Source organism: Cottoperca gobio, chromosome 14, assembly GCF_900634415.1.
Source record: "Cottoperca gobio chromosome 14, fCotGob3.1, whole genome shotgun sequence".
In the NCBI taxonomy this organism is placed as follows: Eukaryota; Metazoa; Chordata; class Actinopteri; order Perciformes; family Bovichtidae; genus Cottoperca; species Cottoperca gobio.
The window spans coordinates 12,682,918-12,696,602 of record NC_041368.1 but is presented as its reverse complement, the minus strand read 5'-3'; the positions used below and the strand labels follow the sequence as shown (position 1 = coordinate 12,696,602).

The 13,685-nt window shown below is 40.9% G+C and overlaps 1 protein-coding gene across 1 annotated transcript in view; it reads right to left on the bottom strand.

Moving 5' to 3' along the window:
* Nucleotides 1-12,246, bottom strand: part of LOC115018839 (uncharacterized) — a 28,520-nt gene extending 16,274 nt beyond the window's left edge. The window contains 6 exon segments of the mRNA XM_029448062.1: nt 77-133; nt 3,287-3,410; nt 4,471-4,591; nt 5,655-5,693; nt 9,213-9,341; nt 12,063-12,246. Of these exon segments, the coding sequence (XP_029303922.1) occupies nt 77-133; nt 3,287-3,405 (176 nt within the window). The 5' untranslated portion in view covers nt 3,406-3,410; nt 4,471-4,591; nt 5,655-5,693; nt 9,213-9,341; nt 12,063-12,246.
* Between the last annotated feature and the right edge of the window lie 1,439 nt (nt 12,247-13,685).

Below are 13,685 nucleotides of genomic sequence, written 5' to 3'. Positions count from 1 at the left end.
GTACAGAAATTATTTGAGAAAGCTTACCTGTGCTTTAAGTATTGAATCTGTAAAATGTAGCGTAAGAAGTACTCACCTATTATAAAGACGATTTGATGGCGGATGATCTGATTGATTGCGCCCTCCTTGGCATCTATGGTAATAAAAAACATACAGATAATCTTTACTTTCAAGATAATATTACTGAAAGTTGAGAGCTGAGAGTTTAAAGTTGAAAATATACAGCCCATGAGCTAATATAACAAAACTGGTAGCTCTGCCAGGTTATCCAGACATCAGTTTCTCTTTTTAAGTGTTTGCTTTTTATGCATGTATTGAATGTCTTAATTAAGTTGTATTCAAAAATTAGATTGTTTTTCTTTTTAGCAACTTTTTGTGACTTTATGGGTAAAAAACATAAACCTTTGTTGCACTAAACTTCTTTGACCTCAATTAATATGAAGTTAATTTGCATAGCTTGCTAATAAAGCACTTCTGGTTAGTCTTTCATTTGACATTAAAAGGAGAATTGTGATGCTATTTCTTAGCTGGATTGGATTACACTTTGATACAATTTACCAACCTACAATACTGCATGTTGCTCAGTGTACAACCTCTATGCTAAGAGCTTTTTTCCCTTCAAATATAATTTATTGTTTAGTGTTTGTGTCACACCTCTTTGTCAGAGTGACAATTGTTACTATTGCCAAAACCACAACCAGTCAGCTGCAGACACAATTATATTCATTAGAGCCACCCTTAAGTGCTGCACATGAATAGCTAGATTACGGCTTCTCTCTGCTGCAGCTGAAGAAGTTATAGTTTCATTTACCAGAGTCCTGTTTGTTTAAACTGCACATGGGTTCCTGATCACAGCTGCAGCTGAAGTAAGAGCTTTTCATGAATATACTCATCACAGCTTCAGTTAATCAGTCTGTCCCTTAAAGTGGTGCTTATCTCGAATCAACCCAGACAACACAGGCTGGAGTCCCACCTGCTGGAGTGACCCTTGGTGGGGAAGTTCAAGCTTCAAGTTGTGCCACTAGCACTCCCACTGAGCTTAAATTCTTCTCAGGAAGGCTTCTGACTACTTTTCCCCAACACTCTAAGGATTTAAGGGCATTACTATTGTATCTGCTGTCTTATCTGTTATCTGTTGACTTCAATGATGCTTGCTGTAGTCTTATTGGAAGGTTGGTGTTCACGACTAAACATCATAATGCCTGATCAGTTAAGAAATGAGGGAAAGCTATACAGTACAGTAAATACATAAGAGGCTCTATTGACTCCATCTTAAACGATATGTGTGCACCTGCTAATCAACTACTGTCCTTTTAGAATTACAAGGTAACACTGTACAAACACTGGCATTAACAGGTGTCTTGTGTTATCCAAGTAGACAGCTCTAAGTACAGGTGTGAATGCACCCTGACGCATTGAGGACGCATTCAGATCTGATCGCAAAAAAACTGAATTTGGTGGTCTGGGCCATCAATTTGAAATTCTTAATTTGAATAAAGTGAATTACATGAGTTAGTCTTTTTTTTTTTTTAAACAACCTTGAATGCTTCAAAACTGCCGATTTCTTTGAGATCTTTCTGCAGTCGTTGATAAAGTGATGACTTCTTGATTGAACGTCGAGCGAATGCAGATACATAATATGCCAATTTTTTTGTTGTAGTAACAACTTAAGTAATTTACTACTTATTAATATGTTGGAGTGTTGGTGCCCAATTTTTGTTTTAATTGTGATTATATAAATGTCATTTATTGTGCTTTTAAACTGCAGCTAAGACCGCCCCACAAATTGTTTCTTAAAGGCTAATGCCAAACACCAGAGCGGTGGTGACTCCCATACCTGTCAACATTGGAATTTCAAAATAAGGGAATTTTTTTGGCGGACTCCGCCCATATTTTAACAACTCCCTAACCCATATAATGTAAATGTAAACACATAAGGGACGGGTATATACATTCAGGAAATACATGTTTATTTAAAGTATGTAGGCCTATTACTTGTTCAGACATGTTTATAAGATCTATGTATTTTCTTTATGAGTTATTATCATCAATGTATTTGATGATGGATGAGTTGTGTGGCTTTTGTTTCCCCCGACGAGGACTTCCTTGCGATGGCAGAGTCGGGAAACATGTCCGCTACACTGCGACTGAAATCATCGCAGAAGCTGAAGACTACATTATTTTTGGCGCAAAGCTATCGACATCTTTCCCTCAGCTTTGGTTTACCTCTGACACAGTTCTTGTCACACATGAAGTCATTGACAGTGTATGCGTTTGTGCCGTGCTTGTGCTTGGCGAACATTGTTTTTTCCGCCGTGTACAAAGCTAAAATCTGAATGGCACACTTTACAAAAAGCACGAGTTTGCCCGACTCTGCTTTTTAATAAATAAGGGAAGGTCTCCTCACATTTGTTCAGGTACTTGCATAAAGTTTTAACTTGTTTGGCAGGTACAACTGCGTCTCCATCTATCTCCTGTTCACTGTGACTCATCCACATTTTTACATCTTCTCCTTCTGTGTTAGTGTTCCTGTTTTCTTCTTCTGTGCGTTTACTGGCAGATAACGTTTTTCAGCTAAAGTTAAACATAATACTGCCACCTGCTCTACCGGAGGCCACTTTACCACTGGACACTTTTTAAATTAGGCCTATTTAAATTTTTAAAAGGTTAAAAATACGTGATAATTACGGGAAAATATTTAAACAGGAGAACAGCGGGATAGAAGGAAAAATACGGGATAATCCCAGGAAAAACGGGAGGGTTGACAGGTATGCTCCTAGCCACATGTTGATCTAAGCCTGAAACACACGAACACGCCTCCCGGCCACAGAAAAATTTAATTTACTGGTTGTGTTTTCTGCGCAGAAGCCACGTTTGGATCACACAAGTTGGAAACAATCTTACGCAGTCACCGCTGGAATCTAATAGTATAATCCTACTTATAATATTAGTGTAGCCTCATCTTTATCTGCAACTGTGCAGAAACACTGGGTTTAAACTGAAAGAATAGAAATGTAAAATAAACAAAATTCTAAATGTTGATTCAGAATCTGAATGTTGATGTCATGAATGAAGCTACAGAAAGTACGTACATGTTTAATATAGCACATGGAAGTGAGATCCGATCACAAGTGGTCACTCGAGGCGCATGTGGAGACTCATTCTAATGCCAGATGTGAACTGACGTACTTGCTGTCCACTTGCGATCAGATCACCCAAGACGCATGTTAATGCCAGGTCTGAACATGGGGCTAAGTGTGTGAGTGTTGTGAATGGTGCTGCTGACCTTTCTGTGTGGCTCCAGGGGCGACTGTTTATAGGAGCCCATTGTCCTCTGTTAGGTCCTCCAGCTGGATAGGAGTCCCATGTGTTGCGGCCAGAGTACAGCTCTGCGGGGTGATACATGCAGCCTGAAACACAAATGATGTTTAATGTTGTGTTACCATTTTTAATAAATAAATGAACAAATAAATAATATGAGATCTCATTTCAATAATGTTTGACGACAAACTGTAATATGCAATATGGAAGTGCTGCCAATTTCAACCAATCAGATCTTAGTTCATGCAATGACAACGCCCAGCACTCTGCACTGAAGCTTTAGTTCAGGGGTGGGGAACCTTATTCCTATCAAGGGCCATTTCATTTTTTACAACATCCTTTGAGGGCCATACTAATTATTGAACTCATAACCTCTGCAATTATTTTAAGACGCAGCCCATTCATTTCACTTTTCTTATATGCTGTGCAAAGAAGCTACTTTTGTATCCATGTATCTTTCTGTTTTATCAGAAATCCTTTATTAGTCCCACAACGGGGAAATGTATCTTGTCACAGCAAAAGAACATGTGAAGTAAAAAGGCAGTAAACAATAATTAAATAGAATCAAAAATAATATAAGTACCAAGTGGTTGATAGAAAATAAAGTGAGTATTGTAAATGTCAGTGATAACTGCACAGCAGTGGTGGAACAGTCTGTTGTTGGTGTGGTGGTCTACCTCTCTATCTTTCCATGTTTGTATGTTCCGCTCTGCAGAGAGCTGCTTGTTGGACCAAACTCCACCGAAGAGCAGTTAACTTCATCCAAACACTCGTCCTTTCAGCTCGTGCAGTTCGGCATGTCTAGTGGTGTAATGATGCTCAAGAGTATTTTTCATCACCGCAAGCGCGTCCGCACAAACTAGGCTCACTGGTCTTTTACTTCCACAAAGAAATAATTGTTTGTCCATTTCTCCTGTAAAATGCGATATTCCGCATCCACCTTTCTCTGTTTTACACTCGCCATGCTGCGTTCGCTGATGTCAACGACTCAATATTGAAGTTTGACATAACGTGACCACGTAATGACACGTTCTGCTCGTGTTGTGTTCAAGAACCCTGACCTTGGCCAGGAAAAACAGTCAGTCAACAGTTTTATTCTATTGAGGTCTAGATTTTGTATTTTTTTTTTTTCGTGTGTTTATGAATTACCTCAAGGGCCGGATCAAATGGTCTCGCGGGCCGTATAAGGCCCGGAGGCCGGAGGTTCCCCACCCCTGCTTTAGTTCCTTGATGCTTATTCAGAAGACTGCTCTACCCACTGATTCATTATCTGTAATCAAGTAAAGTAAAATCCATTTACAGCAGCAGGTGAACCCTAATGAAAAACACTACATCCAGCTCACACATAGATATGTTCAGGGTGTGATGACATTTTGGCAGCGCAAAACTAACATCTGTGACATCTGCAGTAACTGCTGAGCTTTGTTTTCACACACACACACACACACACACAATACAGTTGACGGTAATCTATACCTTCTCCTATCTAATGAAGCTCAAAGCAAGTTCAATCAGGAAGACTACCTTAATGCTTCATTCATTCTCAATTCTCTCTCTCAGCCGCTTCTAATCATCTAATCATTATGGGCGTCCACTTTTTTAGTTAACCAACTAGATGTTGCCACGATCAGCCAATCATGTTGCAGCTGCCAAACTTTAAATCTGTTCTCCTCTCTGCTGCCGTCAGTTGTCATTTCAGGCGATATCATTGCTGCCCTCCTCTACTCCCTGCACCTCCAATCGTCAGATCCAGTGCCCAGGTTGAGCTCATCAGAAGTCCACTACTCATCAAATCCAAATCTTCAGCATTCTTTTCATCCCATCACCATCAGTGTTGACGCCATAGGGCGATTTCCTATTCTACTTACCGCTTCACCTCCCCCTTAAAATATGATATCACAATGGGGTCTAATTGCCAAAGACTATTCATATTTCTCATCATCTTGTGCACGATACATATTTGTTCACTCAGAAATAAGTCTCTCCTGATTGAACTGTAGGTAATACAGACAATAACACACACAGAAATGGGATATGCATTGTTCATGCCGACACATGACGATTATATGACCCTTTACATTTTCTCTTTTTGTTGTTGTTGGAGGCAATACATGAAAATGGGTGTCAGCCAGTTGTAGTGATATTGGGTGGGTGGGGGTGGGCATGTCAGTGAGCTTCAGAAGATTATTTTACAGCTGTGGCTAAATGTAAAATACCTATTTTACTGTACTGGCTACGTTCCAACACACACACACACACACACACACACACACACGCACACACACGCACACACACAGAGAGAGAGAGAGAGAGAGAGAGGAAGAGGGACATACCAGTCTTGGTCTGTGTTTGGGAGGCCCTCCACTTCACACCTGAGAGCAAAAAGAGAGAGAGACATGAATGTCAACACACAATCATTGCTCTGGCTTATCCTTGTGGGTCTGGGATTTACATTGAGACTGCAGTTTCATTTTGTGCATCTCCAGTACATTTTATTTCCTCATGCTGAATTTTCTGCTGCACTTTATCTGTTCAGCGGGTCATATCATCAGTCAGCCAGAGCTGCATCGTGCATTCAGCCTCTCTCTAATCACTGCTACCCAGCAGCCACCACAGCCAGTGGCCATCCAATGATAAAAAATAAAAAACATGGCACTAAAACGAAGGGCCATGGCAACCGTACTTAAGAACAAAAACAAATCTGAGAGAAAAAATACAGGGTGGGCTGCTGAAGTTTTTTTTAATCAGCTTATAGTAAAAGCCCTGAGTCTTTATTTGTCTTACAGGACTGGTGGTGAATGTGTGTCAAATCAATAGCTCCCATCTTCTCTCGAGTGAGTCTCACAGTTCATCATCAGCTGCTAGTTCAGTAGACCTATGCTTCTTCCACCAACTTCCAGAACCACGGGTCCAGTGGTGGCTGGATGTGTCTCTAACCTCCTCTGCCTATTAGTTTAATTATTATAACCTCCGCCAAGGGGGTTATGTTTTCGGCTCGGTTTGTCTGTCTGTTGCCGAAAAACTACGGGCCCGATTTTCATGTTATTATTATTATTATTATCATTATTATTATTATTATTACAAACTACATTTTGGAGCAGATGCAAATCACGAAGCGGATACACAAACTATGTTTCTCTTTCAATAACTTTGCAATATAGGGCGTTTGTGCTGCTTTCATGTGGTCTCAGAATAATAGAAAAATAATTTGTACCAGACGCGGAAAGGTTACATCAACACCCCCTTAAGCTCACAACAACTCGGAAATAGCTGCCACGATTAGTTGATTGGCAGATTAAAAAAATTGCAGCTATTTTGATAATCGATTAATCGTTAAACTAATTAGTCATACATAAATGGCGGAAAACGCCGTTTTCAGCTTTTTAAATATGGACATTTCCTGCTTTTCTCCAAATATTTTTGGTCTTTGGACTGAAAAATCTAAACATTTAAGACATCACCTTGGACTTTGAGAACCTGGGATGGACATGTTTCACTATTTTTTGACAACTAATTGAGAAAAGAATCGGCAGATTAGTCAAAAATGTTAAATCTCTGAGTAATAAACTACAACATATTTTCTTTGTAGCGTCTAGGATGTTGCCACATTGTAGGTTGCTCCAGGGAGTCCCTGTAGTTAGTTCTCTGTAAGTCGCTCTGGATAAGAGCGTCTGCTAAATGACCTGAAATTAATGCATATAGAGGTTGTACCTCTATATGCATTAATTTCCCACAGCTATTTATAAACACTATGAAGAATAGCTGTGCAACATTTTACCACTTCCCTTGTGGTGCAGTTTGTTCCATACAGGTGTGTTTGTGGTAAGACTGTTGCAGACGTGTGATAACCTTTCTGTGAGTGCTGAATGAGCTCAAGAGTCCATTTCCTACCAGTTGCTAGAGCAACTGAAGCCAGACGGTTCTTGCTCTGCTGCTTTCGGCTTTTTGGAGTAAAGATTTATTTTTAGAGTAGAACGAAGACACAAAAGGCCTTTGTGTACTTACAATGTTACACTGCAAACATACGCTCAATAAAGACTGCATGCCTTTATCCTAAAATACAGCACTGTGTGCCATCAGTTGTGACATGAAGCTGTACAACATGTCTGGGTATATCCACTCTTAATCCTCACATTACCTCCTGTTCCACTAAAATCTGCTTTTTGAGAGACCAGCTCTCTAAGCTTCTGTCATTCTCAGCTAATGCTGAAATAACCTCTAGCTATAATAAACTTGGGATCTTTATTATATGACTTTATTCTCTGACTTGTCTGTTTCAAATTGTGTTAATGTCACATCACTGACTACATTTACACGAAAACACAGAATATTCCAATGTTTGCCCTAATTCCTGCGGCTACCCACTTTGAATGACTTTAATTTTCCTCTTTTTTTATAATGTTTAAAAGAAGGTGTATTTCTCCTTCTCCTTTTGGGCATGCATCTCTACCCCAGCCATGCATATTTCTGGCAAGCTGGTTTGTGTCCAAGCACAGAGCAGGCTGTTAACAGGCAAGAAGCTGTGTGTCGTAAACTGTGGTAAAAACCCAAATTGAGACTCAAATAAAACCTGAATAATAACTACATATAGCACGTCTTGATCACAAAATGCTACATTCGGAATAAGGCTTAAGTCTAAATATTCAAACGGAATATGCCGTTTACGTGATCCATCTAATTCTGAAGATAGTCATATTCGGAATAATAGTGGAATATAAGTGTTCATGAAAACGTAGTCACTGTCAATGTTGCTTAATTCATGCAAACAACGTGCAAACGTTTTCCTTATTTGTGTGGTGTTACAACATTTTTAGACACAAGCGCTGCAATTCTTTCTTTGACGAGAAAAGGCTCCTTACAGTGCTTTTAACCCCGAGCCTGCTGCTGGTAGTTGAGCAACATCACACAGACAGCAGATAAACCATCTGTTGTAGACCCTCCCCGTTACACACCACAGGATACAATGTTGGTACAGTGTTGTAGGGGGAGCCATCAGTCAGCAGCAGCTTAAATTTGACTCTGCACAACAATGGCTCTGTGCTTTCAATATTACACCAATCTGCGCAGGGTTAATTCGAGACATCTGGAATTCAGCTCCAGCTCGGCCAAATGATGTCATGTGCAAAAGGGGTTAAGTTGCTGTTGGGTAAACCCTCCGCTTCACAGTGAGATATGTTTAAGAAAAGAATATACAATGAAAACAGTGCAGTATAAGAGTGTGTTGTGTTAAATATAATAGTACTAGTGCTTTTTATCAATCTAGATTGTTCTGGTGTGAGTTGCCGAGTGTTAGAGTGTTTCTGTCCAATATAATGGAACTAGATGGCACTCAGCTTGTGGTGCTCAAAGCGGCAAAAAAAAAAACATCTGAAAAACTCAACAGGTAATGTCTCTTTTCTGAAATCATGACCCGGTTACACAAGATAATCCACAGACCGTGTTGTGAGAATTGTTATGTAGGAACTATTTTCTTTCTGCCGACCTACACACTCCAACCGTATCACCGTACAGAAGGAAGCATGCATCTATTCATGGGCGAGAGGCTTTCCTGAGCTCACCTGAGCTAGCTAAAGTTACTGCTCAGCCGAGAAACAGACAGAAACAGAAACGCTCCAACACTCGGCAACTCACACCAAAACAACCTAGATTGATAAATAGCCCTATAAGTAAAAATATGAATTTTGGGGTAAACTGTCCCTTCAAACCTGCTGTCTGCACAAATAAGTCTGCTTCCTCCCTCCCTCTAATCACCAAGGAAACCCTGGTCATCTTATCTGTCACCAAAGGGAAAACCATGCATCTACTCATGTCTCTGCTGAAACCCCCATTTGGCTGTCTAACTAATGTATATGAAACCCAATAGTGGATGTGTCAAATGCAACCAATCTTACCTTACAATGAGCACGGAGAGAAAAGGGGGAGACAGACTCTGGTCCAAATTCGATGATGCTGTCAGTCAGGAATAGCTAGACAGCAGACCCGTGCAGTCCCTTTAAATAGACCAGCTCATCCTCCACGAGCTGGCAAACACACAGACACACATAGCAGAGGGAGTGAGGAAATACCATAGTCAGTTGGTGCACAGATGTATAAGACAGAAATGGTTGTATTGTCTCAAATCAAGGCCAAGATCTCTCCTCCATCCCTCATGTATCTCTACCATTCTCTTCCTTTCTTATCCTTGCCTCTCATTTCCTACAACACATGCTTTCACACACACTTTGACTGTTACAAACCTGACCCTTCTCCAGACAAAGGAAGAGGACGAAATTAGATGTAAGAGAGAAGGGAGAGGAAGGATGAGCCAGTAACCTCTGACAGGACTTCGTTTTCTCCTGACTTTCCTCTTCATGGCCCTGCCCTCTGCTTTCTTCTTCACTACTTGTTTCAACAAGGCTGCTTTTATTTCTCGATACCCAATATCCCAGTCTCTGCCTTTCTCTTACAGGCTATGTGTATGGCTCTGCATATGCCTCACCCTCCCTTTTCTCTGCACGCTGTGTCCTTGTATCCCTGGCAACCGATGATATCATTTAGTCCAGAGCTAGGAGCAAGGCCTCGAGCAAGGAGGGAGTGTTTGTGTGTGATTTTTGACATGGAGAAAGAGAGAGAGAGGGGGGAAATGGAAAAGGATTTAATGTATACTTCCACATTTCTATCTCCTTTTCTCTTTTCGTTCTTCATAGATGTCTGCAACCATTACACAGCCGCTCTGTCAGCTGAATAAAAAAACAGTCATTGTTTAGTGAAGATCTGCTAGTACACTCCAATTTGTGTCCTCATTTGGAAATACCAACAGCCTGTCACATTCTTACACACTATCTGGAGCTGCTTGCTAGCTGCAGTGAAGCACTGCAGATGTGCATCTCCTGCTGAGACTGTCTGAGTGCATGTAGTAAGAATCCTATACCATAAAAGGAAGGATGGGCTGCAGCAGACCAGGCCTGTCTCTGGTGGCTCGTAGGCTAGCTAACAAGAGGAGCAGACACATGAAGAGAATAGATCGAGGGGAAGAGAGAAGCGACAGATAGAGTGAACAGACCATCCTCCCTGAATGCACGCACATGTGTGATTGTATTGGGTTTGGGCCTGAAATAGTGTCACGATCGCAGAGACAGAGCGTACAGTATGAGCCGAATATCAATCACATTTCTAAAAATAACATCCCTGCAGCCCCACTCCCCTCAGCTCTATCCCCTTCTCCCTCTCTCTATAATAGCAGCTTCTCCCGGTGTATGCTCTATAAAGCACAGCCCTCTCTGAGGGGTACTGGAACGTACCAAGGCAAGGTCAAGAGCAAGAAAGAGGGGTTTCTTTTGCAAGCAATGCAAAATGTTCAGCTTTTTTTTGCGAACAAAGACAATGAGGCAGGTTAACAGGTTTGAAGAAGGCAGTAGGTGCACGTGCGCGTGTGTGTGTGTGTGTGTGTGTGTGTGTGTGTGTGTGTTAAACAGCTGGGTTGTGTGAGGAATGGTAACCTACAATTGCACATCCAGGTGGTTGCCTAAGCTCACAATCACATCAACATACATTGGGTGCAAGTCGTACAGTACAAAAGTAAGCCAAACTTACCCTTTATTGATTCTATTTTACAACATTTCAAAAGTAGTCGCTGTAGGAATGTCCTCGGCTAAAAAAAATCTTAGTCGACTAACACTCTAGGGCTGTAACTAACAGTTATTTTCATTATTGATTAGTCTGCTGATTGTTTTCCATAAAAGTTATTCAAAGTCATTAAATGCTTTGTATTGTCCATCCAAAACCCAAATATATTTACTTTAATATGATATAAAACAGAGAAAAGCAGAAAATCTCCGTATCCAAAAGGCAAGACAGCATTTTCTGCCATTTTTGCATGAAAAATTACTTTAAGGATTAATCATTTATCAAATTAGTTGCAGAATTTTTTTCTTTTTTCAAACATCTAAATCGATTAGTCAAATAGTCATTGCAGCTCTATAACACTCATACAATTTTGTCAACTACACAATTAGTTGATTTAATCGATAGATCTGTAAAACAGAGTTTCTCCACAAAAGACCATGGAAAAGCACCACTTTAAATCTTGTGTTTACCAGAGATGTGCTCAAAAGTTTCTTGGAAATAAGTAATTCAGCATGAAAAAAGAAATAAAGAAATTACTTATCGAATAAAGAATATTTGTAGACTACGACAAAGCCAATAAGCTTTGGGTGTGAGATGTGTTTAACAGACTAAACTGAACTTTCAGTAGAGCAAAGTAGTGATGTGACACCGTTTAGACACGAGTCTAATGGAGATTAATCATCACACTTTGTTACACTGTAGCTTCTCACCACACACACACACACACACACACACACACACACACACACACACACACACACACACACAGATATTCAACAGTTAAACGTTCCATGGAGAACACATGTAACCGCAACAGTTCCCCTCCAACACATTCGTCATTTTACATTTCAGCTCTTGCACTGTGTCTGCACGTGAGCTGTGCATATGTGTGTGTGTGTGTGTGTGTGTGTGCGTGTGTGTGTGTGAGCTTCATGCATGAATGTGCAGCAGTCTGCAGACAGACACACTGCAGTATGTTCTGTTAAGACGATGGCACACAGAGAATACACACACAGTTTCTGTGAAGAAACAGAAATACAGGCTCGCACTTATTCCACACTCGTAGATGTTGTGTATTTACATTCAGCCATTAGCAAATAGCACATGAAGCGGCCCCTCTGAAGTCCTTCTTTTACCTTTTTTTTTTTTTCTTCTCTTCGTTTTCTTTGGTCCACACGCCCCTCTCTGCTCCCCTTTTCCTCCCTTTCACTCCTCGCCACCTTGTCTGGCCAGTTCCTCTCTCCTCTGTCTTCTTTCTTCCACCTCACCTCCTCCTCTTCCTGTTTCCACTCCGCTCTCTGATGCTCATAGCTCGGGCTCTCTTGCAGACCGATCCATGTACGGAGAGCGACGAGGCGGGGCCGACAGAGGTGCCACTCACAAGGCGCAAGCCAATGAGAGAGGGGGAAATCAGCAGACACAGGCATGGAGGGGCTCTTTATTTCCCTCTTCCTCTGTGTGTGTGTGTGTGTGTGTGTGTGTGTGTGTGTGTGTGTGTGTGTGTGTGTGTGTGTGTGTGTGTGTGTGTGTGTGTGTGTGTGAGTGTGTGTGAGAGTGAGTTGGAACGTGGCCAGTACAGTAAAAGAGGTATTTTACATTTATCCACAGCTGTAAAATAATCTTCTGAAGCTCACTGACATGCCCACCCCCACCCACCCAATATCACTACAACTGGCTGACACCCATTTTCATGTATTGCTCCAACAACAACAAAAAGAGAAAATGTAAGGTTTTAATTAAAGAAGAAAAGGGTCATATAATCGTCATTGTGTCGGCATGAACAATGCATATCCCATTTCCGTGGCTCGTGGGAGAGCTAGCTGTATACCCAGGTATCTTTCTGGATGGATTGGGAAGCGAAGCTGAGTGAAATGGTGACAGACGGGCTGCAAGTGTTGTCTGAGCTCAAATGTCAAGTGACAGGATAACCAGGGGGAGGTAGGGCTACAGCTCCAGGTTCATGGGGGAGGGTCTACACACATTGTGGCTCAGGATGCCAAAAGAAAACCTGTCGCTCTCCTCTGCTCATTTCACCCTTCAGCGACCAATAAAAAAGGAGGCAGAGGTGTTAGAGAGTGTGCGGTGAGAGGTAGAGACGGAGGATGAGGAGCCAGACGAGTGTGAGAGTGAAATGGTGGAGGGAAAGAGGCAGCAAGCTGACAGGTTTTTTTTTTTGCCCCTAAAGTGCCTTAGCAACAGCCCCTGATCAACCCAAACTCTATTGGCCAATGCGTAACCCCATGTGGGTATTTGGACCAATCAGAAAGCTTTGGTGCAGAACTTTATAGGCCAGAATGTCTGCTGAATAGAGACCCCTGGTGGCTCAGTGAGGGTCTGTCTCAGTAGTTCCTTACAAAACCCAAAAAGCTGTCATCCACTGATACAGTAACGAAATGTACACGAAATGTTTTACAACGTCACCCATGTTTCAGAAATGGTCAGATTTTTAATAGTGTGTTTTTTTCCTCTTTTTAGTGTGTTTGTGTTGTACTTTGTTGTTTTATTTATTTACTCAAAAAATGATAATACATATCATGCTAATTTGGATTAGGACATTATTTAAAATACAACAACAAGAAAACAGTTTTAATTTCATAACAATTGAACAATACATAACAAACATGTTAAGATATTTTTACCCATTTGTTTAATTGAAAACTAATATTCTAACAAAATAGCGCTCTGATAAAACACTATAAAAATTGGAGAGAATAAAAAGTTAAGAAAGAAAAAGCAGAGCATATTAAGATTTATCTGAA